Source organism: Gadus chalcogrammus, chromosome 16, assembly GCF_026213295.1.
Source record: "Gadus chalcogrammus isolate NIFS_2021 chromosome 16, NIFS_Gcha_1.0, whole genome shotgun sequence".
Taxonomy (NCBI): Eukaryota; Metazoa; Chordata; class Actinopteri; order Gadiformes; family Gadidae; genus Gadus; species Gadus chalcogrammus.
In genome coordinates, this window is record NC_079427.1 from 22756391 (window position 1) to 22783303 (window position 26913).

The 26913-nt window shown below is 43.3% G+C and overlaps 2 protein-coding genes across 3 annotated transcripts in view; one reads left to right on the forward strand and one right to left on the reverse strand.

The window, feature by feature from the left end:
- The first annotated feature begins 281 nt into the window (after window positions 1–281).
- tbx4 (T-box transcription factor 4) lies at window positions 282–16118 on the forward strand. The gene is made up of 9 exons (XM_056612408.1): window positions 282–472; window positions 4586–4780; window positions 5204–5298; window positions 10252–10371; window positions 10985–11132; window positions 13313–13465; window positions 13747–13835; window positions 13982–14223; window positions 14304–16118. The coding sequence occupies exons 2-9, from the start codon at window positions 4637–4639 to the stop codon at window positions 14984–14986; spliced, it is 1674 nt and encodes a 557-aa protein (XP_056468383.1). The 5' UTR covers window positions 282–472; window positions 4586–4636; the 3' UTR covers window positions 14987–16118.
- Window positions 16119–16846: 728 nt separating this feature from the next.
- Window positions 16847–26913, reverse strand: part of brip1 (BRCA1 interacting helicase 1) — a 54942-nt gene continuing 44875 nt past the window's right edge. For both annotated transcript variants that reach the window (XM_056611304.1, XM_056611305.1), the window contains one exon: window positions 16847–17198. In XM_056611304.1, the coding sequence (XP_056467279.1) occupies window positions 17094–17198 (105 nt within the window). In that variant the 3' untranslated portion in view covers window positions 16847–17093. The remainder of the gene's footprint in view (window positions 17199–26913) is intronic.

Consider the following 26913-nt stretch of genomic DNA (forward strand, 5'->3'; position numbering starts at 1 on the left):
AATGCTGCTCATCATTGTGCGCGTTAAATAAACCGTGTGTGTGTGTGTGTGTGTGTGTGTGTGTGTGTGTGTGTGTGTGTGTGTGTGTGTGTGTGTGTGTGTGTGTGTGTGTGTGTGTGTGTGTGTGTGCTATGCGCGAGAGTATGTATGCGTGATGAGTGCGAGAGCTTGATTCTGAGAACAGAGAGCCGTCTTCTCAGAGCTCCGGTCACAGTGCGCACGCGCAGATTGGCTGCTGGTGGAGGAAGGTTGAACGCGCACCGCGGCGGAGATAATACGGAGCGCTCGCGCGTGACAGAGTTTGCTTTGTACCGTTATCTCGCGGAAGATAGGGGTTTGACCCTGCGAGGCGACGCCGGGCCACCTGCCCCAGCTCTTAGGACGTCCCGGAGGAGGAACTAATCCCGATGTTTACCTCATGAAGATAGAAACGAGTGGGCACGAGTAGGATTAAAGCCAATGTATCTGAGAGGTATGGTAGCTCCACGTTACGTTTACTGGCAATTAAGTAAGTCGGTGGTGTGGTCTGCTCGCTTCTCCCCAGCAACACAGTCTAATAAGGGGAACGCATTAATACGATTAGGGATCTGGTGTATCAAGTGCAATAATAGGATCTCCTATTAGTGGAGCTGATAACAGAATCATTCACGACTGAATTAAATTTCACTGAGGTGGACAATTAATTTGAACGAAGAGAGAACAATTACGGATATGAAATGTAAAACAGAGTAGGCTTAATAGATTGTGCATGCAATTATTTAACATATCTGCGTATGGATATAATGTTATTATGGCCATAGACCTATATGTTTTTAATAGCCGTGTTGAAACGTAAATAGCCTGTAGGCCTTAAGCAGAGGTGAAAGAATGGTGAAATAGCTTGTTATCAAGTCCTATGATATAGCCTAGTCCTAACGTAATAATGCAATATGATAGTTGGCCTAATTATTAATGTTGATGTTGGTTAAATAATCTTAACACTGATTTCATTAGGGGTCAATATTTTTTAGGAGTTGTGTGTGTAAGCTTCAGATTCATATTTGTATTTAGTTGACAGTCAAGAGTGAAGAGTGGACACCTGTCAGCTTTTGAGCACTAAATATAGGCCTATAATGTTACCCTATTTCTCGAGACTTAAGTATACATTTCAATATAGTCCAACCTATTTTTGTTTATGTCCAAACGGCCATGTTTTCACACCTGAGTTTGGCAATAAGTGGGCGGGGGGGGGGTGGTAGTAAGATGGTCTGTGCACACACCCTGATCCACGACCAGGCACATCTTTGTGGCATCACAACGATGTTATTTACAGATTCTACCTTCCAATTGGACACAAAACCCTCACATGGTACATCAACTCTCGTCAAAAACATTAAAAAAAATTCATGCATGTCGAGGCTATCTCTGCGTTACAATTTAAAGACTTGAGTTGGTGGTATACAGGGAACATAACAGGCCTATTTCGTTAAACGTGTGTCAAAAATAGCCATCACTCGTCGGGTTTTCTCAAACGTTTTGGTATCAGATCGACATTATTGAGGCCTTAGGGTTTTATGGAGGTAGATCTGCCCAGAGCAGTGTAAAGGAGTCATGTCCTCTGCGACAGACAGAGCTCAGAGAGCTGGTGAGACAGGGCAGTGAAAGGCCCCATTTCACACTGTTACAAACTGAAACACACTTTTACAAGACAGTCCTTGGCGGTGGCTGTCAGACTTTATCTTTATGAGATTTTGCTCAAGTCTAAGTGAGTTTACAGACACCCCCCCCCCCTCATTTTTCTAAGGACGGGCTCTAGTTTGTTTACATGGGCCAGATTGTGTGTGAGAAGGCTTAAGGCCTATGCGCGTGTCCGTGCGTGCACGCGTAGGTTCGTGACGTGGTTCAATAACAGTGCGGACGTTCACAGACTGGGCTGTGAAGTGCAACAAGTTGGCTTAAAGAAACAACAATAGGATGTAAGGCATATTCTTGATTCAATTGGAAAAAAAAATATTTCTGATTCAATTGGATGTTTATATAAAAAGCATGTAGCCCTTAAAGCACATAGCCTACATACTAAACAAGAGGTCGGTCAAATCAAATGGCTAGGTCGATTTAAGATGGAATATGGCTGCTGAGAAAAATATCAAACATTTCTTATTCAGCAGGATTTATTTATGTTAAAGATTTCTTGAGAATAAATAGCTGATACCAACCAGAACAGCTCTAAAAGAGGAAGAATTAATTGAGTGGGTTACATTTTTTTCCTCACATTACGCATTTCAGCTGCAAGTCGTAGGCCTATTTGCCCTTTTCGATTTATTTATGTAGGCTTACAACACGACAGAACAATTCATTTAAATAATATAACAATTCCGAAAGACTAGCTCAGCGGGATGCGCGTTAAATGCGAAATTAGCCAGTAACTACAGGCCCAAAACCAGTGAGCATATTTCCCATGGATTAATAATATTAAACCCATAGGGCTATATGTCACAGCCATGTTCGCTGCAGAACCCTCATCAGGAAAAAGAATATGCCCACATCATATTGTTGTAACTAGAGCATTTAGTATTGGTAAAAGAAAAAAATATTTCCATTGGATTAATAACATTAAACAAATTAGTTGATTTCACCTTATACTGGCTGCCAAATGGAAACCGCAAAGCCTGTGACTGTAGCTTGTTATGTCGTCTGCTCACATAATAAATAACTACAGCATTGAGTGAGATAATCCTCACAAAAGGCTCTATCAAATAGTATTTTCTAGTATTTTTTTTCTTTGACCGATGATATGAGATAAGGATAATGTTTATGATTAAATTATAATAATAATGTAATAGGCTATTATATTTAAAACCAATCCAGTGTTTCTCATGTCCCTTGTGATCATGCTGAACGCAGGAACCCCAGGGGCCCAACACTAGTCTCACTGCCTTGCGCATTAGAGCAGGACTAAACACAGCTTGCGCAGCCCAATGGACGCTTTTCCATATTTTCCAGTTAATGTTTACTTATCCAATTCAGTTGTAAGAAATCGGGTCAGATCGAAATGTGGCCAATCACAGCCCGGGAGCCAAAAAGACTGAACGTCAGCCTGAGTTTTCTTTCACCAGCATTAAATGCCCAGCAGTCTACTGAAAACCATAGAGGAGATTCAAATGATGACCAATGGCAATTTAAGAATTCAAACTTTTGAAACTATGGAAAACACTCAGCATGTGTGAGTAGGGGAGAATCATTGTAATAATAGGTCTACTTTTTTTTTTCAGAGATACATATGATCTCTCCAACCGCTATAGGCCTGCGTCTGTGTGTTATAGTGGAAGATGGCACCCCGGGGTTCCCACCCGATAACTTGCAGTCACACCTCTCACGAACGGTTGCGTTGAACTTCAAACAATTAGGAAATGGAGATGTGTGCGTGGGCCTTATGGTCTCACGTGCAGCGAAACGTGCTGCTGCAAAACCGCCAGCAGGTTCATTTGAGCACTTAGGTCTTACCGGGTCATTTTCCATCGTCCCATAGTCTAAGCAGTGAGATCTATTAATATTGAAGGGATGAAGGGAATTATTATAGCCTATTTGTCTTTGTTTTTGTTGCAAGTATTGTTCCAATATGGCATTACAATGTTTTAATTTTTATTGAGCCATTACTCAATAATCATATATATAAATACACCTAAATACAAACATGGAAATATTGTATTTCTAGTCTACCATCAAATAAAAAAAAAAAAAAGTTCTGTTAAGTACATTTTAATGAATAAATATAAGGCCTACTATAAGGTATCCACGAAACTTTTGCCACAAACAGAAAATTGTTACCCTTCACTATTAACATAATGATTAATCTCTGCACTATTTTTGCCAATTTCAAACTATACACTTCAAAAGCCAAACTCAATATTTTATTTTATCCCAGTGACTTTGGAATAGAAATCAAATTCAAAAATTGAATTGTATGAGAACATATAGCATAGCAGCCATAGCATTGAGAAGTGACTTATACACATGGGTCTATATACAGCACATCCCATCTTACTTCAGCTGCAGTGAGTGCTAGGATATCCACATGTGAACCTCTTCTCCAAGGAGAACGAGTGCCTGTAAACTATCCATTGTAACCAACTGTAATATATGATCCAGAAGCTGAGCAGGATGTCAAGTGACAGCCCACAGAGGCACACACTCTTATTTACAAGTGTATGTACTGAGAAAAAAAGTGTGTGTAAAAGTAAAGTGGTAGGCCTGATAATAAGGGGTGGAGTAGCCCTGTAATGGGTAGAGCTATAGCCCCCAGATTGCTTTGACTCCGTCTTGGGTCCTGATGAGTGGAGTCTGCATCTTCTCACTCCTTGAAAGACAATGCAGGTTAGGCCACGTTGCCTGAATGTGTGAATGATGTGTGTGTGTGAGTGTGTGTGTTTTTTTTGGGTGTCTTTTATTAATGGTCTGCCTTCGCAAGCTCAGATATAGGTTTCCAACCGTGAAAGGAATGTGTGTGTGTATGTGTGTGTGTGTGTGTGTTGGAGACGAAGACAGATGGATGATTGCAACAGCAAACAGTTGCCTGTATGTAACGTGGCTCTCTTGGATTTAACAGTTATTAGTTGATTGGTCGGAAAGCCGAGCCGTCTTTTGATCGCCACAAAAGATGCTCCAGGAGAAGGCTTCAGCTGTGATAGATGACCATGTGACCAGGTCCCAGGCCAGGGAGGGGACCCAGAGTGTTCCCAACCCCTCACACCTGGCCGTGGCTGTAACTTCCAACATTCCCAGTGGCAACGAGGCAGACCAGGTTAGTGAAAAACGTATTATTAAACGTTTATTTAAAAAACATGCATACAAAGGAATACACCCACTCTTAAAATAGAGGCTGTTTGTTTTTCGAAGAAGGCATCAATGAAAACATAAAGAAAACACAGGTAGAGGAAGAAATGTTTTTTATCACAAAACACATTTTATTATTTGTACTGTTTGCTACGTCTGTCCTTTATCAAATGCATACCTGAATGCCTCCATATGTAACATATATAGCACTATTTTGTCTTTCCAGTAACATTTTATGTGAAAATATGAGATTGATTAAGTATTATTATTTTGTCTGTCCAAATATTAATTGGCTATGCCCACTTTAGACATTGCTTTAAGAATGATGGTCACACTACTTTTTATTTTGTGTTGAAAGCCATTCGTTGTTGTGAATTTATTTTTTTCTTAGAACATTGAGAACATTAAGGTGGTTCTTCACGAGAGGGAGCTATGGAAGAAGTTTCATGAAGCTGGCACTGAAATGATCATTACCAAAGCAGGCAGGTGAGTACAGAAGCCCACTCTACCAATGGTACTTAAGAAATTACATAAAAAAACTCATGCAGTTTAGCTAACAATGATGCCAAATATCAACATAGGTTAATAATAAGATATACATGACAATGATATGGCAATATCCATTCAGTTAAATATCGATAAAAATTGAATTATTTCACGGTATTTAAACAATTCTTATTTTCACAATTGACCATAACAGCACTTCAGGGCTCAATAACAAGAAAAGGCCAAACATTGTCTCAACATGATTATTGCGTTGCAAGGTATATTGAATCGGGCCCTTAAGATATTGTTTTTTGTGCCGAATGACAGAGAAAACTATCTCAAAGTGATTCTGTACTAATGTGTGTACAGCTTACCTTGTTGTTGCAAAATGTAAAGCGCCGCCAACACTTTCTGGAAGGAACAGGAACATTCTTGGGCCAGTAAATGCACAATTGAAAACAAAACAAAACGTTATATGTTGATATAACGTTACCCAAGGGTTACATTTCCTTCGGACATCACCCAGGGGGTGAATACTTCAAGGGACCTTCCGCCTCAGATTAGATACGTTTTTGTTGTTCTCTTCCTTCGTCAGTAATTTAAATACTATTTATCAACAACTGGCTCAATGGCTTTTTTATGAAGCATTCATATCTAAATTAATTTGGATAAATAGAAATTTCCTAATTTACTCAACGTTTACATTTTCTAGACCTTTCGGAAAATACAAGTAAAAAAATAATTATGATAAATGATTAACGTTTGTAGTAATCTTGAGTGAAAAATGTTGCTGCCTTTGATACTTGATTAGAGTTCAAGATGAGCAACTATATGAACATTAAAGCTTTCCAAATTAAATCGAAAGGAAGCATTTTAGGGTGGTTGAAGTTAACGTTATGAAGCCATTGTAAAAATACATTTGTTCACAACTGCTTGAGGCAAATGGTATAGCACAACATGCACCACATATTATTAGGAAGTATCAAAAAATAAGAAACTAGCTGATGTTGTAGTTGTACTTTGTAGTGCCAATAACATTTGTTAAAATGTCCACTGAAGAAACTTTACGTCACATAACTAACTTTGGTTCAGCCAGTAGGCTTACTATTCTAGGGAAAGTCTAGTCACTTGTAACACTATAAAAGTAAGTTGAAGAAATATACAAACCCTAACCAAAATGTATAGGAGAAAACAATCATCAATCATGAAATAGATGGTTTCAAAAACATTTGTGTTTGCAAAAGAAATAGTTGAGTGGAGTTAGTTTTTTGAAAGACAGACGGTTCTGAGGTGGTGTGTTCTTTCTTACTGGAATATTAAGGCCAACCTCGGCACAGAGCATAGCAGAAAAGCAACCAATCGTCGGCAGACATGAAGAAATGCCTTAAGCACAGCCGTAAATCAAGCTCTGTAGGACTTACCAAAGAGCAAACAGTTGAGTGTACCTGGTTAGAGTTCTCATTCTCACAGTTTCCCACACTAGGTTTGTAGATGTAGCGCTGTTCGCCTCTCAGAGTGGATCTCACAACTTCAGAGCAATACTTTAAACAAGTCGACCAGCGACACGACAGAGTAAACAGAATGTAGGAATCTACAACCTACAAGTGTATGATCAACAAAATCCTTTGACTTCCGCACGCACATGCAACACAACTCATGTGCTAAACGTAAAGTCATATTTACCATGACACTTTTAAATAGCTCCATGAAACAGGTAAGCTCTGTGTGTGATAAGTGGTTCAACCTGGTATCAACGGGCCAATCCTCAACCCCCTGCTGAGTGCAACGATTGGACCAAATTCAGTGCTTCCTGCTTCTTAGCAGCACAGTCGCCTTGGAGGGTGAGGGAAATGGCCGGGGAGGGGGGGGGGGGGGGGGGGGGGGTAAGTTATGTGCACTCAAGGTCTACCAGCACCGACACGTCATTTAGCGATTGGACCTGACAGTTGATTACCACTCATAATGCATACAGTCAGAATCCTGCGGCGTGCACCTAGCTGTGCCTGGAGGAGTTGTTATTGTGAGTGTCATCGTACGGGACCTAATCCCCTGCTCTCCCTCTCCTCTTCAAAGCCCGGGGCAGCTCTTCCTTCACTCTCTCCTCTCTGTACACAGGCCGTCAGAGGGAGCCGCGGCGGGGTGATAAGAGGGCTCCGGCGCCCACAGTCGGCAGCGCCTCGTGGGTCATAGCATTTAATCACACCCCCCTCCCCCCCATCTCCCTCTCCTCTCCTCTTTACCGCACTCCTTTTGATGTCTGCTGGCTGCTGGACATTCCCACAGAGGGAATGGATAGCTGGAGGGACGAGGCATGTGGGACGGTTAAGAGAAACAGCTGGCTGGGCACAGACACACACACACACACACACACACACAGTCTTGACACTGATATCATACACACACTCTCCGACTCCCAACATCCATCGCTCATGCTTAGCCCTGAACTCGCAAACACTTTCGTCATACTTGCATGAACCGCACCGCATCTGCCAGGGAAAATCGTTAGATATTTCAGATATTGTGATACTATCAGTGTATAACTGTGGTCGCCGGCCATTGTAAGCCTTAATGAGCCTCGACGTTGCACCTTACGGTCATGTTCTGGATAAGGGGTCTCTCCTCTTTCTGTCACCTCAACTTGTCCTGTGAAACACGCTGCTCCTATCTCACCAAATCTCCCTCAGCAGTCAGGAAGGATCAGCCTTCTTATTTTTCTTCTTAAAAATGTGGACTTTTGATTAAACATATGCCCACCAACCCTATCCGGCCAGCCCACACAATATCTTCATAGAACTATTGTGCATTTTGGCTCATTTTCATTCATGATTTATGTGGCTGCACATGTGCCGCCTGGCTGTGCAAGTGCAAGCACTACGATGCGGCTCCTCAAAAGAGAACCACGACGACCAAATATGCTGTAGGGCTGATGGTGGTCTCGCCGTGGCTCTGACTGTAGGGCTGATGGTGGTCTCGCCGTGGCTCTGACTGTAGGGCTGATGGTGGTCATGTGGGTCTGACTGTAGGGCTGATGGTGGCCTCCACATTGTTCTGACTGTAGGGCTGATGGTGGCCTCCACATTGTTCTGACTGTAGGGCTGATGGTGGCCTCCACGTTGTTCTGACTGTAGGGCTGATGGTGGCCTCCACGTTGTTCTGACTGTAGGGCTGATGGTGGCCTCCACGTTGTTCTGACTGTAGGGCTGATGGTGGCCTCCACGTTGTTCTGACTGTAGGGCTGATGGTGGCCTCCACGTTGTTCTGACTGTAGGGCTAATGGTGGCCTCATGGTGGGTCTAACTGTAGGCCTGATGGTGACCTCATCAGGGGTCTGACTGGCCTACACACTTCCCAGACTCAAACCAACGAACAACTGCCTTTATCCGACCACTCCGTTGCGTCTCGTCTGACCCTTTTGGCAGAAAAGTTGCTTTGAAACACCACGACCACCACGACTACTGCCAACTACATAGTAGCATGTATGTTCTTGATTCCCCCCAAACCTTTCAGCTGGCCAACGGTTGGCCAATGCTGATGGTGGCCAGGTGGGCTGCGGGTCGGTCTGACTGTAATGGTGTGACTGGAGCTTTGGATAAGCAGATGTCTGTTGTGAATTTTCCTAGGAGATTAACCTGTCTTTCAGCCTCTTCTGATTGGATTTGAAGCCTGAGAGAGAGATTTAAAAAACCTACCGCAACCCATTTCTCTTTCTGTATTTACAAAAAATGCTTTGAGTTGGCTCTCAAAGCATTTTGAAGTGATGCCATTTGAACAGATCAGAATGGTGAGTAGGATGGTTTGTGGTTATGGTTTTGAGGTGTGTGGGTGCAATTTAGTGTTGGATTCTGTCGCTATGAATACACACAACCATGTAAACTGGAGGTCATCGTGACGCGTCAGCTGTCTAAACTGCTGTCCGAGTCGGTTGCCATTAAAAAGCACTTAGGCCTTTATAAGGTTTACAGAAGCCCTCTGCAAGCTTTTTATTTGCTTCGTTATATGGAGAGGTGATCCCGTTATATTATTTATTTCCCCAAAAAGGTGGCTTCATTTGTGTTTAATGGCCTTCTATTATATATTAGCATATTCAACCTGTAATTCCTTAATAGATAATAGATAGATAATAGATTGATAGATGAATTCAGTGCATTCCCAAACACATTATGGAATGACTCATTTCAGGCCTTTGTCTAGACATATGCCTGAGGGAGGTTCAACAAATACATCAGGAACATTAAATGAAAATACAGGACATAAAGAAAATAACATACATAAAAAAGATCCCTACTACCCTGTGCTTTTGAAATGTGGGTCCTAACAACGTCTTGTGCTCAGTAGGGTTAAGGGTAAAACCAAAACGATATATCCACTTCATTTTGATTATTTCACCGGTTCCCAGGATTTATCCGGGACACCTCTGATCAGGACGCAGTTTCCCTCCTGTCAGTGCTTCAATGGGATCTCAGAGCGCACTATCTGTGACGATACTTCACTTATCCTGGCAAGGGACTCCTTGAACAACCCGACAGATTATCTTATTTTAACAACGTTCTCTGTTCAAAAGAGTAGACCTTCAGTAAAATTAGCTGATCTCGAAGAAGCTTCTAAATGAGTTCAACGTGAAACTGATTTTGTGAGGACTAATGATCAAAGTGTTCTTCGTATAAATATTCCTCCTAATTAAACAAATCACTGGTTAGGGGGAACAATTCTCTGAACTCTGGAGGTGAAGCACATATGGTAGACCTCTGAACACAGAGTGCAAACTAATCCTCATTAGTCTAATAGCTTAAGGAGGCATTGGCAATCTTCCACCAAGATTAGCTGTTTTGTGTTACTGAGGTCATCACTGTTTCAAACGTGTTGTTTTTTCCTAATGTGGAGAAAATGGGTAGGAGTGAAATCCCGCAGCCATGCCGGCATCTCCTCCACCTCTCACCATGTGATCTCCAACAGGAGGATGTTCCCCAGCTACAAGGTCAAGGTGACGGGAATGAACCCCAAGACCAAGTACATCCTGCTCACAGACATCGTGCCAGCAGACGACCACCGATACAAGTTCTGTGATAACAAGTGGTGAGTTCCAAGGAGGCTGTGATACTGTGGCGTTGTGTGCTCTGGTAAGCACGTTGTAACTGCGGTCATGGTATCTTTTAACATTGTAACAATTCTGCCTGTAAAGAAGTGAATCAATGAGCAGTGTGGGTGACAGTGGTTAACGAGCCTGGAGGTTGAGAAGGTCACGATTCGATTCGAAGGATGTTAACATTAGGCCTAGTTAAGTGCAAAACACACTGCAAATGTTTTCCAGAGAAAAGCACAATGAAACATACTTCTCTGAGTAATGCAGCCATTTTATAGCAATTTGGTTCTCATTTAAGGGACAATAGTTTATTATTTTGGCTAAGGAGAACTCTGGCATTTCTCACCGACACCATAGGGAACCATAATAAAAACAAATGTTTCTATCATGACGAAGACCACTAGGGAACAGTGTTTTTTTAGACTAGCTCGGCGTTCTCTGTTCTGTGGTTTATGGATATAAAAGTAACGATTGGCTAAAGAGACGGACATGGAAAGTTAGCAGGTTCTTATTGGTCATATCGTATTGCATCTCAAAACTGTGCACCAATAAAATGAAGTGAATTCACTCAGTGGATAATGATGACTTGCTCTGCTCCTCCAACAGGATGGTAGCAGGCAAGGCGGAGCCTGCAATGCCAGGCAGGCTCTATGTGCATCCTGATTCGCCCGCCACAGGATCACACTGGATGAGGCAGTTGGTGTCTTTTCAAAAGCTCAAGCTGACCAACAACCATTTGGACCCATTCGGGCACGTGAGTTACCTTTCTGGAAACTGAAGCCGCCTTTACGTTCTCAGAAACAAATATACATAAACCATGAAATCAGACTAGGGAACTCAAATGGGAAACACAAATGGTATGATCCATGGTTCAGCATTGAAAACCTCAAGTTGGCCATTAATTAGAGGATGATGAAAAAAAAAAAATCAATAGCTAGGTGTCACAAAAAAGAGACATAGGTAGTTACTTAATTACTGGCTTTAGTTAAATAAATGATGGGATTTATTAGGAAATTGACTTATATACTATACTTATATATAGAGTTAGTAAACTCTAGAGTAGACCAGGGGTCAGGAACCTATGACTTTTAGGTCATACTTGGCTCTTTCAGTAAATGCATATGGTTGACCAACGAGACTTATATTCAATTGAAATAAAATAAAATTGTATATTCCATAAAAAAAAGATAGAACGTTTGACGCAAAATATACATTCCAAATAAATGTCTAGGTCAATCTATTGATCATCCTTAATCTATGATCCGAGTAGATAATGAAATATCACACGGGCCATGGCGAGTGAAAGTTGTTGAGGAGCAGAAGAGAGAAGGGGAGGACACGAGGGAGAGGTGCTAGGTGGCTGCTGGACAAGAGCTCCTTTCTGGGCCTGCTTGCTGAGCGAGATACAGAGTGCGAGCGTGGCAGCATTCCCAAGGGGAACTGCAGGATAGCTTGTCTGAAGCCATCCCGTCAGTGGGCGGGCTCATTAGGTTCATAACCTCTCAGATGAGTGGCGGGGCACGCTGTCACATTGAGTCCAGTGCTTGACCAATGATGGGGACGAGTAATGAGCAGAGAAGAGAGAGAGAGAGTTGGAGGCCAGGCTGAAGCCCAGAGAACAGTTGCACCAGTAGCAGAACGCAGGAAACGCCTTTCACTGTTAACACATATAAACCTGTTTCAAAAAGTTATCCTCAAGGGCTGTTGACCAAAGAACCAGTGTTCTTTGATCCAATGGTAACGACAACTACCAGCGACTCTTTTAGTGGTCTGCCTATACAACCGCCGCACTACTGGTGGTCTGCATTTTGTCAGATGTTTTTAATGCATTCCCCACATACAGTACCTGCCATGAATTTTTCCCCATGCCTTTATAGTTTGGTATTTGCTGGTATGTTAAGCTCGTAAAGATTTCCGTCTAAGGAAAGGGTGGATTCAAGTTCCCAATGAATCTGGATCTACCATTTAATGACAAATTCACAGACAGTCTCAGAGGCATTCCAAAACGCCACAGGAAAGGTCAGACAAGGGACTCTGTCGGCTCGGCCAATGGGGTTTATCTTTGACCCGAGCGACGGGAACACGCAAGCACTGCGATCATCCATCGATGAACTTGAAGCCTTTCAGGTTTACCTCTCTTTGAGAGCGCCCATGAGGCTGCATTCTCTTCTAGGGTTTGCTAGCCGCCTCACCGACCGTGTCTGGGAGGTGAAGAAGGGAGGTGAGGTGGTCAGCTTGACGCTCATCTCCCCTGACAGAGCTGGACGAGTGATGACCCGACCCCACTGCTGGAGACGCTCGACTGAGCAAACGGCTATAGGCTGCACTGAGCAGACCGGAGCCACTGAGCTGACCCCAGCACCACCCCTGCAGCCCACACATTTAGCACTCAAGAGCCCTCACACTGGGTGCAGCGGTCTTTGTTACCTGCGAGAGGAACTCTGGGGTTGAAGGCTGACGGTCACTGTAGGTGCTCATCAGTAACTCTACAATTTGGGATTCTAGCACATGAATATCTGGCCAGGTTGAGGCTGCAGTGCCTTCCTAATCCTATTGGTTTGAAATAGTTTTAATACTCAAGTAAAGGAGGAATTGTGTCACTCAAGCCAATATGACCCACAACTAAACAAGATATTGTGAAAGTGGGCTTGTTCAGTCAGAAAGAATAATTAGAAATATCTTTCTTTACTATGATTGAGTAAAAGTTTTACAAATCCAATCCAAACAAAGACTAAATATTAATAACATAACTATAATACCTAGTAACTAAACTTAAATAAAACAAAAAATAAAAATAGTAATAGTAGTAATGAAAACCAAAAATTGAAAACGTGAGCAGCTCAACAGTGTATATTGCATCTGGCCAAATTCACTCACAAACACTACAAGTGCTTCAATCTCTGTAGCCGTATTGTCTATCCCCCTGCTCTCCAGATCATCTTGAACTCCATGCACAAGTACCAGCCCAGGCTCCACATAGTGAAGGCGGACGAGAACAACGCCTTTGGCTCCAAGAACACTGCCTACTGCACTCATGTGTTTCACGAAACCGCCTTCATCTCGGTCACATCTTATCAGAACCACAAGGTATGAGCATGAGCATGATAACAACAGATACATGCTTACCAAACGCAGACCTGTTCACTCACTACATAAAGGCCATACACAGGACATGGTCCACAGAGTAACTTCTGATACTTGGACCAAACTATATTGTTTAACAATATTGCTTCATGCTAAACAACAGAGATAAAAGGGAACACATAGTAAACCTATGATATACCACAGATTCAATGTTAAGAAGAATTTCGACTATTAACTGGATTCATTTGTTGAACCATATAAAAATTGAAACCTTATCTTCTTAGATCACGCAGCTGAAGATAGAAAATAATCCATTTGCCAAAGGGTTTCGGGGGAGTGAAGAAGGAGATCTTCGCGTTTCACGACTACAGGGGTATGTTTTGAAAAAAAAATACAAGATTAAAAAGATTTCCTCATATGCAAATAAACAAAGTATAATTTTGAAAATGTTCACCAGAATGTCTTTGGTAGCCAATTTCTTGTTTTTCTTTTTCCCAAATTTAATTTTTGAATTTGTAGGAAAGACTATCCCGTGATCTCAAAAAATATGGTTCGCCAGAGACTCATCTCCTCACATGGCCACTTAGCAGGGAAGCTGGGAACTGGAGTCCTGACTGGGCAACCCCAAGTGCTGTCCTCCTACCAGTACACAGATCCCGGGGCCCACTTCTCAAACTCCGACCCCCAAGACCTTCTCTCCAGCTCTTTCCCCCAGAGCAGAGACCCTGGGCTTCTGTATCACCGCTTCAAGCACAGAGCAGGTGTGTCATTCGCCTCCTCCCCATTCCCCATGCTGTTGATCATGCTCTAAAGTCCTGGTCCTGACGGTTTCTTATTGCAGATAACGCCAGGCATCTGGAGCTGGGATGTAAGCGGCCCTATCTCGAGACGCCGGCTGCCGTGTCAGAAGAGCATTACTTCCGTTCGGCGCCCTCTTACGAGTCCCCGCTGCTGTCCCATCCCTACTGCCCGGACGCCATGAGCTCCAGGGAGGCCTGCATGTACGGTGGAACGGAGGCAGAGGCCGGCTCAGGCACGGTGGAAGTAGAGGAGTTGAGTTCCCCGTCGCTGAACTGCAACATGTGGGCCTCCATGCAGCCGTACCCGCGCTACAGCGTGCAGACCGTGGAGGGCGTGGCTTATCAGCCCTTCGCGGCGCACTTTGCCAACGCCGCCACCGTAGCGTCCGTGGTCTCGCCGCACTGCCCTGCCGCGGTTGCCATGGCAGCGCGACCGCAGGCCGACCTCGGGGTCTATAACCCTGCCGCCGCCGCCGCCGCCCAGAGAGCCCTGCCCGTCGCGCATTCTTCCTCCTCCACCTCCTCCTCCTCCTCCTCACCCACCGTCCCAGGATTAAGAGAAAGATCGAGCCATCAATCTCCTTATCCCAGGAAGTCGGGATCACCTCTCCGGCCTCCGAGAGATTTCTCTGTCTATCCTCCACAGAGCTGCATGTCCATCCGGGACGCCTCGTACCAGTACCAAATGGGGCTGAGCAGCACAGGGACGCACTGGGGCGACTGAGGACTAATGAGGACTGTGACGTGAGAGAGAACAGTTTCCATTTGGACTGCAAATCACAATGATGTGCCATAAGCCTCTTGTTAGCCGCCTATGCTAAAGCTATGAGATGGTATCCGCGATGAGATCACTTTGACTTTGCCAAGCTAACGATTGGAAGCCATATTCAATACAGTTAAGAAGGTAGATGACTTACCTGAACACTCAGTGTCAAATGCAGTTTTGAAGCACTGTATACCATGATATAATGGGGGCCAACTAACTAGTGCCAACTCAATTGTGGATCACCACTAAACTCTGTGGATGCACAGAATAAGAACAGTTCCTTTCAATATGGAGGTTTTATAATGTACTCCATTGTCCCCCAAGACTATATAATATGCATTTAGTGTGCCAATAAAGAGGTAAATCCCATCAAGAGAGCAGGGAGAATAATAGAGAAATGTAAGTAATTAAACTATGATAAACGTATGCATAGGGATCTATAACACAAGATTTTGAAGCAGTTAAAGGCTATAGATGCTTTAAGGTGCGCCTATATCACACTCTGATAATGAGAATCAAGAGTGCAGCACTTGTCTATTTTGTTCAATATAACTCGAAGCTGGTCTATCCTGTTGCATGTTAACAAAAGACTGAACCACAACAGAGTGGTGTGCGCTAAGTGCTTGGCTCCAAATCTACCACTCCAAAGAGAAGGCTCGGTTAAAGAGGGACAGTAAAGCGATCATAGGCCAACCAGATGGGGGCTTAAAGAACTGCTTTTAAAGCACAGGAAAAGAGTGCACCACTCAAATCCCAGTCCCAAAGACCCGGGTTGGAAAAAGTCTGCAAATGCAAAACAGCCCCAACAGGGAGCGGAGAGAAGTTCAGGCAGGGGATAGCGGCTCCGTTATTTGACCCAACGAGTCTTGCATGGTGAGAAAAGGGATCAAAACAACGTGTAGATCTGCATAATCCCTTAAACTTCTTCTAACTGATTCATCATATCATTTTTGAATAAAAAAAATGTTTGCACACCTAAAATAATAAACATTTTCGAGACCCAAACTGTTATAATTGATTCAAATTAGCTTGTGGCCTGACTTATTGTGGTATGACTGTCTTATTTTAAGTCTTTATGGTTCGTTATATAATTGGGAATTTTATGTATTATTATTTTGAATAAATCTTTGAAATGTTTATAGGTCTTTTTTCCATTCTTAAGTCGACTTAAGCCCCTTTAAAGCTGTTTTTGGAGAACTGGTGGCTAACTAAGCTTCTGTTAGTAATGCACACTGAGAAATGCATGCAGGCAATTTAAGAAAATTTTACTGCAGTATTAACAAAAAGAATGAGTCATAGCAACAATTGTTTTGTTTTGTACCCATTGTTCTATTAATGTAGGACAAGGGGTACGATGAAACAACATGCCAACCACTGACAGCGATCTTTATGTTTTGCACGCAAACTTGTACACCCCCTGCAAATGACGAGATGATTTGAATTGAAATGCCAACTGGTATTAGCTTCCCAGCATTGTAAAAATAGCTGGTTGATAACTCCTTTGCCTTTGACTCGCCTGTTTATGCAATACTGGATTAAATGATGGATAAGCAAAGATGCAAACATGTTGGAGGGGACCCAGAGCCTAAAGTGAGGAAGCATACTCTAGAAAAATTAGGTGCTGCTCCCCCTCCATCATTAGACGCTGAGTTATGTTGACGGTGAGCTCCTGGTTAACGTCAGCACTTCTCTCCCATCCACCTCTGTCTAGGATATTGACCCCTCACCATGGAGCCATCTTACAAATCAGCAAGAACGGCAAGTGACCTTACAAATCATGTGCACTTGAGTACTTAAATACTGGACACCTGGGGACACGTTTATTTTGTACGGTTGCAGTGGTGGAACGGACAGCAGATTATGTTGCGTGCTTTGATACACAATGCTAGGATTCTGTATACACACACAAATTTAAGGTGACAAACGATTTATTTTAAAACCAATTTTCTTAACAATGAGCTAACAACACACATTGGAAAACTGGCCAATAAGGCGTAAGCTATTGGCGTCCAGTAGCCCCTCTATAGAGTAATTGTGATGCATACACCCTTTGATTGTACCATGTTTATGGGTGCAGGTCAACGGAGGCTCCTGATCCTCTCTGCTCTTTGTCTCTGCTGTCAATGTGGATGCGGGAGCAGTACGAAACGGCTCCTGGGGACAACCATATCTGCAGACATGAGAAGAAAACATGGCTGTGGAATATCTTTCTTTATCCCGACAGATACACAAACCAGAATGAATTCCAATTCCTCAATTACATTTTTTTGCAATCAAAGCGGGTGGAAAGCATATTCAATGCTGACTTTCCATATAAAACCACAGTCAATCTCATTATGAAGAAGCTGAGGCGAGCCCCCCTCCCTCCCTGGGCCCGATCTAGCCCACGCTGGTATCTGTCTGTGAGAACCTGGGGCTGTGCTCCATCTGGAACACATTGGGGAGAGATCCAGCCCTCTCCCCTCTCCCCTGCGTCGTGCTGCCCTTTCCCGCTGTCGTCTTGTAATCCCGTCTGAGAGCCGCCCGGGCTTGGCTCACCCATTCCGACGCACTAACAGGCTTAACTTGGCCCTCTTGTAAAAAATGCAAAAAAAAAAGAAGCAGAAAAACGCAAAGGCCCACTCTTTTTAACATAGGTGCTCGGAGAAAACACTTAAAAAAAGTTGAAGGGGAGATTTAATATCAAGTCCATTAGGGCTTTTTCTCTGGGCCTGTAAATAGTCAATTAGTGGATGATTCTGATTTGATCCACATGCAGAGAGAGAGACGCTATGGCGGGTGAAGAGGGGAGCAGAGGGTAGGGGGGGGGGGGATTGGCAGGACATTGCCATGAGAGTTCTGTCTTTCGGTGAATCCTATGATCCATCCAGTTACGTGTCCCACATCGGTAATAGCTAAGTGTGTTGGATCCACGTTTAGTCTTTGACGAAGGCACGCACACATATTTGGATAGTATCATGTGATTTTTATAAGGGAGACAAAGAACCAAATTAGGGAGGTTTCCAAGGAGAGGGCGGGACTTTGAGGAAAGACGGGCTTGAGCGCTGGGCCAAAAGGGCAGGCTTTGGGTCCCAAACTCTGGCAGTGAAACATTTAACTAGAGTAATGTCCCTTGATCAAAGGTACATCTGGTTGGCGGCAACAAAAAATGTCAAATCTGGTCTATAAAAATAGGCTTCCCGCATTATAAAGTGGCTTTGGATAAAAGTGTAAGGAAAAATGAATAATTGTTGCAGTCAATCCCTAAATAAAGGATGTAATTCATTCCTGCTTTTTGTAAGGAATTGATTGCACACTTTATCAGTAAAAACTCAATGCCTTGTGGTGTACTGTACATCGCAGATTCATGGCTCTGGAGCCGAAAACAACAAGCAAGACCTAAAATGTCAACACATAAAACTCCTTTCCATTGGGTCTATCGCAGAACAAAGCAGATATGTATTCAAAAAATAATTAAGCAACATACAACTGAAAACCGATCACCTCAATAAAATATGACATACTTGGTAACAATGCAGACCTTCGGAGCCATTACAGTTTAATGAGTGTGGGTGCATCCATATGACTTCATCTTTGCATGTCATCAGCAAATTTGATTTAGGACTGTGGGTGTTTAAAGTGTGTGTGTTTGAGAACGTTTTTTGTTATGGTTTTTAGGGTTCAGTGAGTGGCCTTTAGGGTTTTGGGCATTGAAGTAATTAGGTCATGCTACTATGGTGCATCTGAAAGTCACCAATGCAAATTTGGCAAAAGCGAGGTTACAGAATTAACCTTATAACAGAGGTAGATGGTTTTGATTACTCTGAAAATGTACAAGACTCCAATATCATATTCCCTGCAGGGGAATCACATTAAAATCAAGTAAAAAATTGAATAACTAATCATATTATTTGATTAGCATCTTCAGCATCTAAACATTCTCTCACTATTAAACTATTCTCAAATAAAAAAAATCCTGATATTTTCTAACTATCCCTAAAGAGTACAGGTCATCTCACAGATCAGAACTATATCCACCAAATTGTGCCCTTCCTCTACCAGACCTTGATACCTGAGAACAAAAACATAGACAATTGCCGATTGCCTTATCTGACCCACTATGACCTATACCACGTCATCCATAGGGAAATACTATTTCCCTATGGATGACGTGGTATAGGGCATAGTTAATCCTTATTTCTGAAATAAGAATCTTAACTTGAATCCACTGAATCCACTTTGAATCCTTATTTCCGAAATGAGGATTCAAATTGGCGAATCGATCTCTTAGAAATAAAGGGAATTGTCTATGGCAACTGAATAGCGACAGCAGGGATGATAATTTGTCACTTGTCCTCAGATGCAAACCTCCATGCAGCTGGCTGAAGCCTATCTCTCCTACATGAGACCCTAGTAAGCACCATAACTAAACATAACTCTTTTCCTGCTCCTTGCCAAAGCCTACTGTTACAGTTGGCCCAACCGTCACTCAATTCTTTTGGGCAGCTAATCAGGTGTTGGTTTACGCCTCTATCTTGCTATAGCTTAACATTCACTATACACTAATCCTACTTGTGAACAATAAACACATTGTTGCATTTGAACGATTGAATACATATCATTAAAGTATGCATTGGAGCTGAAATAATTGTATCACCTAAATCCCCTCCTATTTTGAGTCAGAATTTAATAGTTTAAGAGTTAATGTCACACTAAATAGGAACAAGGTGGATGGATGCCACTATCCAGACTGAGACACCATATATCCGGGCTACTGCTCTTGCCCAAATATAACTGTAAGAAGTGACCACTTCATAAGTCTTTCAGAGAACCATGCAGGTTAAACCGCCCTTACACGGCATGATGGATCGGTCCCGGGTTTGATGTCTCTGTGCCAAAAATAAGTACTTTTAGGTCAAATTCATGATGATCACAAGTGCTGATTTATTTGGTATTGTACAGCAGCTTGGTTCATGAAAGCCGATCCAAGCGGGCTGTCAAACCAAAAATGTGCACATATTTCAGTCTGTTTGACCTTGAAACCATTTTTTGGAAATATTTTAAAAGCCTGTTTACCCGAATAATGTCAGCTCTAGCAAACCTCAAAGTATGTCTTCTGTGTCTAATGAAAATATATCCAAAAGGCAGAACTCGTGGGTGTGGCAGTACTTCCACATGCACTATCATAAAGAACTGTGTGGCTTAGCCCTTGGGCCCCTAATTCCAAATAGTTGGCATTGTACGTGCAAGTCATACTCAAACCAATTGTCACACATGTGCTCCAACACTTAGAGATGAATACTATTCATGTCTGCTAAGTGAAATTAAATCATTACATCCAAACCAAGGACCTATTTGTCCAGTTTTAACTAAATACTTATAATTTCCATAGGCCTATTCATAAAAGATTAATTGACCTGAAAAAATATGCGAAAACCCCCATTTGCAAGTCAGTCAACTGACCTCCCGAAACCAGGCTCTCAGAGAAGCTGTATTGGAAGGCTAATCATCTCCCTCTCCCTGTTCACCTCACTCTGGAGTCCGTTTGATGTCTGCCGTGCAAGACATGCGCGAATACAAAAAGACACCGACCGCCCAATCAGGTTCACTGGATCACAGTGGCTGCGCTCCGTAGCGTTCAGCGAGGCATGTGAACCCTCCCTCAGCCGTGCCCTCCTGTTGTGTGTGTGGGGGGGTCTTTGTGTGTGTGTGTCTATGTGTGTGTGTGTCTATGTGTGTGTGTGTGAGTGTGGGTAATAATAGTAGGCCGACCATCCCTTTAAAGGTATTATGCTTTTGCTTTTGGAGCCTTCTGTGTTTTGATCCTGGCCTTTGGAAAGAAAGGAGACGGATCAATCTTCTTCCAACATGCCAGGCGTTGTTTATGTCCTACGGTGAAGAATGAAGCGCCAGCGGCTCATGCGCAGAAGGGGACTCAAAAGGGGACTCGAGGAAATAGGTCTGGCTTTGGAAAGGCGAGACGGTGGCTCCTACTGTTGCCCTGTCACTAAATACATCAGCAGCCCATGTGACCGGGCTGCGCTCACGTCAGCTGCAGCCCTACAGACACTGAGAGGCAGAGGAGGGGCTAGGACTCCCTCTGCTGGTGGGCTTCAGCCATCTCCGGATGCCCATGGTTGCAGAAAACAAGCCACAATGCTACGGTTACCCACGTAGAATTGGGTAACTGTTCACGTAATGAATAAATAAATATAACTTTGTGTTATATTCGTTATTGCTTAAAACAGTACATGGTGGTTCACTATGCATGGGGACGTGAAGCACTGAGCCCATAAGGGGTGTAGCTTCACCTCAGACGCCTGGGCGCGGCATGTCCAGCCTCTATCTGGGGATCAGAGCCCAGGAAGCAATGACAGATACCTCACTAATAAGTTTGTCTCTTCTAAGTCTTTAACTGAACACTCCTGAGCTGGCTCCTTAGTGCTTTATCTCTCAGGTCGCCGGTCTAGTCCGGATCAAGTATTTAGAGTTTGATAAATAGGGCTTACCGTGGATCACACGCAGCTGATTGGCAGGATAGCCGAGAAACAATCCTTCTAAAGGTGATTAGGCTGAGATGAGTAGAGGCACAAGACAACTATGTCCCCGTTTGCATGCTTGTGGATCAGGCTTGGGGTAGGATAAGGCTTTTTGTAACATGTCTGGAAAATTCTGAGGATCTGCAACTGCCTTTCTTTTCTGAAGAATTATTATTCAAAGTCCAATTATCAATGGGATATTTGGGCATACACTGATTTAAAAGCATATATATATATATATAAATATAAATATATAGTATAGTATATATATTTATATAATATAATATTGTATAGTACAGTATAGTAAGTATAAAAAAAATACAAAAAGTAATATTAACACACATACATGTGTGCAAGCACAAACAGACTCACACACACACACACAACACATATGACTTAAGCCAAATATATATTAATTGATGGCACACGGATGCCATTCTCAAATTGTATGACGATATTTCAGGGAGGTAAACAGATACGCTTAAGTCATGCTTAGAAGAGAAATATCTCAGCTACACTTTGAAAGAAAAAAGGGAACTCGTAGCAATGAAGAAAGAGCAAACAGGTCCTTGTGTTTGACCTCGGCCTCAATGACACCACTTCCCAAAGCTGTACCCATAATCACAGACTCTGCATTTAACACCAGGTGCCCTTACAGCAGGTGTGGCATGATCAGGCCGTTGTTCCAGGAACACCAATCTGCTCGTGCCCTGCCAAATGGCTTCACATTAAGTACTCTAAGCACAGGTAGGAAGTTAAACGTTGGGATTTTGTGCCTCAGCTTGGACTGTAAAGACTCTTAGCAGGTGATTTGTAGCTCATCCTCGCACGACTTAGGGCTTATGGCTACGTAGGCCCGGCATCGCTCAATCGTCAAACCAGGTGTCTGCTTAAAGGGCCCATGGACAGGTTACCTGCAGACGCGGCTTACGCATGCTGTTCATGGACTCCCCTTGAGGAGGCATTTACGCTGTAATCTCGTTAGGGTGGATTGCAAACTACGCAATGCGTTGACGCAAGTCAACAAGCCAAAAAAAGAAGCCAACGAGCAATTACAGAGAGAAACAGGTTCACGACCTCTGTGAGCGATAACAACAGCAGATTAGAACGGCTGTCTCCTGTGGTGTTTGGGTTGTGACACACTTTAGGTAAAGCAGCAGATTAGCGTACATCGAAGCATAACGGCCAATATAATACATGGGGTTGACTGCAACCTCGTTGGTTTTATGGTGGCTATTTTTTCGGTCCTTGGACCTTTCACACTATAGTCCGTCTGTAAGAGCCCCTCGCCGGGACTCCTCTAAAAGGTTTGTTTAGAGTCGGTTGTTTGGTGTCTAGCACGGAGTGGCAACAGCCAACAAATTTCATGATTATCATCACCAGGGCCAGGAAGGGTGGGCAGAGACAGCAGGACTTATCATCTCCATCACACTGCGCCTCATGCTTTGACTTCAACCCAACAGCCCAGCCCTACTCAACCATACCCCCCCACACCCGTCCTGTGAACCAACAACACTTCCCCTTCCGCTGGCTCTTTCCTCACAGGACCCCCTCCCTCCCTCCTTGGCAAATGAGCGCCAAACAAGGCCAATTACAGTTAATGGTCTGGATAGCATCTCTCGTCCTCCCGACCCTTGAGGCTTTGAGGGAAAACATCCGTTCGCCAACGCAGAAGTTAAAGCATTCATCCTGCCATGCGCCTCCTAACAGTCATCACTATGAAGTTGACTTTTGATCCAATCCCACATCAGGTTGTTTTTTCATTCAACCAACACAAGGAGTTGTGTACGAGTCCTCCCCTTCTTTGTGAAGTGCGAGTGTGTGGTATGTGAACAAGTCAGGGAGAGCACCGCTCCTATCCGTCGATGGCTAAGGAGATAGTTTTAGCGGCCAGTCAAAGCGGGCTATCAAAGGCGCTCATCTTACACAAACATGCACAGCCCAAACAATGACTTGTGCATCTCTGATAGCACAAACAACTTCCTGATATAATTATACAATCAGGGAGCTAACAGGACATCATGTCTCTGCATTGGTCGGGACACACAAGGCTGTGTGTGTGTGTAAGTGTGTGTGTGTGCACACCATTGAGAGAGAGCGAGCGAGAGAGCGAGAGCAAGAGCGAGAGAGAGAGCAAAAGAGAGAGCGAAAGAGAGCGAGTGGGGGAGGGAAGGTTGGGCAGAGTGTGTGCAGATATGGGAGCCAGCATCACAATCACAGCTAGCAGCTACAGATAGCTGGCTCGGGAAGGAGATGAACATTGTGATATGGCATGAGACATAAGAAACAGAACATAAAAATGTTATTTGAAGGGATTGTTAAACAAGTCAACATGCAGTATATGTTTGAACATATCCGTTTATTCTGTCTTTCACATCCTGAATAAGATAAGCCTAACGACATTCTATTGTGTATTTTATTGTGATTCATAATATAAGGCAGGGTAGTCACTCCCAGCCAAATGGTTCTGGGTTTGATCCACATGTCCCCAGTCGATCCAGTATGCACAGCAGAGGAATTAGCCATACACCCTACATGCAAATTCATGTATGTGTCTTAATAAAATTCACTGCCAGTCATTTTGAATGAAAGTGAAAATTAATAGTTTCTAGTCATTGCCAGTAAAATGATACAGATAACACAGGTGGGATTATAGACTAGACACTTTTCACTCTCAGAATGAGTAAAATTGTCATCGAACATTGCTATTAGGCTTTTGGTGACCCTTTCTGGTTCCCCGTTTGTCAATTCATTTCACCTTCCCTGTGCTGATTGTTTCATCACAAAACAAACCATCAGAATACAAAGTAGACACCGCTGAAGAGCACAGTCACTTTCCCCCACTCACACTTTTACCCGTCCCCCCATGCAAACACACGCACACACCCCCTCCGTTGGGAGGTGAAGAGGGGGCCTGCCACCGCCTAAGGTTTGTCTCCAGGCTCCTCGCCGCTCCACTCTGTCTGTTGTTTGTTCTGCGGCTCCACGGGGCTGGCCGAGGTCCGTCTGCGTGTGGACGCTTTTGTTTGTGTGAGAAGTGTGTGTTTACCCCACGGAGGGAGTGCGGAGGAATGTCTTTGTTCTGATGACACTGTGTGTTCTTTGGGGAATCTCAGTGTCTTCTCCCCGAGTGCCTCCAGAGGTGACACCCTGTGCTGCCGTGCACCCGGCCACCTGTCAGCAGTGGCCGATGGATCACCTCTGGGTGTTCCTCGGCCGTCTGTGCAGTGGCGGCGGTGGCGGCGGCTGGGGCTTGCTGCTGGAATGCACGGACACGGTGCGCATCACAGCAGTGCAGCCCAAATCACGGAATATTGTTTCATTACAAATACAATAATTCAGACCACACTTCACCTTGGGCGATGCGACGTGTGACATGGACCGTGAACAGCCATCACCCTGGTTACCCAGCCAGGTATCGACGGGTATGATGGGGCGTTGGAATCAAAGGTCCGTACTGCGACAACATGTGACGACTTCTGAAATGTGGTGCCCTGGTAGGAGAAGTGGGTTTGTGGGTGTTCGTCATGGTTATAGGGCAACCTTAAGGGATACAAACCCACCCAGATCACTAGTCGGTGCTGTGTTTTCATCCGTCGTGTGACTGCTTGATCCCCTGGGGGATCTGTGTTTAAGATGGCCACCAGAAGGCCCAGACAACAACCAAGGCAGTGAACGATGTAGCAATGGTGGAGCAAGGGGGCAGTATGTTAAGGATGTGTTTAAACACTGGGTATTCAACAACACTGTTCACATGGGCTTCCAAAACAGAACAATTAAATGCACATGCGCAAATAAGGTGGTAGTGCCTTTTTGTGTCTGAGCTTCTATTTTTTGCCAACTTGTAACTGGTAGATTTTAACCCAAGAACCAAAGATCTGTTTTGTTGTTCATTATGTTTTTTCTGTTGTATTTATCATAATCAACTGACATAGCTTTATATAATTACTGGAATGTTTATTCTAACATTTTACAAAGTAAAACCGTAGGTTCACAGAAAGATGCATGCCTTGTTTCTGGTTGCCATAACCTTCAAGCCAGAAATAGCCCGTTCAAGGTATTAAGAAAAGTAAAGCCACAGTGCCCCCTGTCTGTCCAAGTAGGGTAAGCCCAATTGTGAAGTAAAAATCACTGCTCGAAAAGCTGTCATGGAAATAATGACTAATGGTTCTAAAAATGGTTGGAGAGGAGCACGTCACAATACCTTTGTGATATTAAAAAGGTTATTTCAGTTGCCTTGCAAACAGGATACACAGAAGGACAACAACACAAATCTTCTCATAAACTCCTCGCCCCACATGAGGGTTGTGAGTTGGACTCATGTAAGAAGGCCACCAGGGATGCGATGGGGGTGGGAGGGGGGGTACAACCCCCCATGGAGTGGCACAAGACTATTGCAAACTTCAGGCAAACCTACAGTTGGCTAGGTCGCAGTGACACACACCTTGGCCGTCACCTGCCCGCCTGCCTTTGTACGTGTCGGCTATTACCGACATTTCACACAGCTGGGATCAGAGGAGCGCTAAACACCCCTTTGTGTTTCTGTCAATAATCATGTTTGCGCTGCCATTATTTGCCCTGCCTTAGCTACACTAAGCTGTCTGCTGCAGCGCCACAGCTTCCTGGACTAGGGGATGATATATGGCGCTCAGGGTGGATCAGCCCTGGCAGCAGTTACTGACCTGTTTGTTCAGAGCTTTTTACCTCTTTATCTCATGGCTCCATAAGAAAAGTTCAGACACATAGAGAATATTAGAACATTATATTTTAAATATAATGTGAGACTATAAGAGATATTATCAATGTGTGCATGTTGGTAATAAAGTCAGTTTAACATCCAACAACACAGAAGGATATTGAATAAATAAATGCAATATCAGTAATTAAACACAAAGGGAATGACAGTATCAATTCAGTTGATCACTGGTCTAATTAATGCAGTAGATATTAATCCAGAAGATATTAACACCTATTCTCACAAGCAAAAAGGAAATTATATATTTTTTTAATAATTTATACTTCTTCAGAAGCATATGGTAATAAATTGTCTGAACGATTGGTTCAACGCATTCTAATTAAGTAATATTTCATACTTTAAAGAAAGGGGACATTTCTACAAAAAATCTTCTGAATAAACTGAGGGTTTTCATTTAACCTCTTTCTGATGTATTATCATTTGGCAACTGTTTAGGGTTCCTATGAATGCAAGAAAATTGTTACTGACTATGAAACATACTTTCTAAACTCTTCAGGCATTTGATTTGCTAGGTGTTTTTTTTCTTTTGGTAAGGTGACCAAGAAAGGCGCCCATCAATAAAATGCATTATTATTTATTATTATTATTATAAGGCTATAGTGACATATATT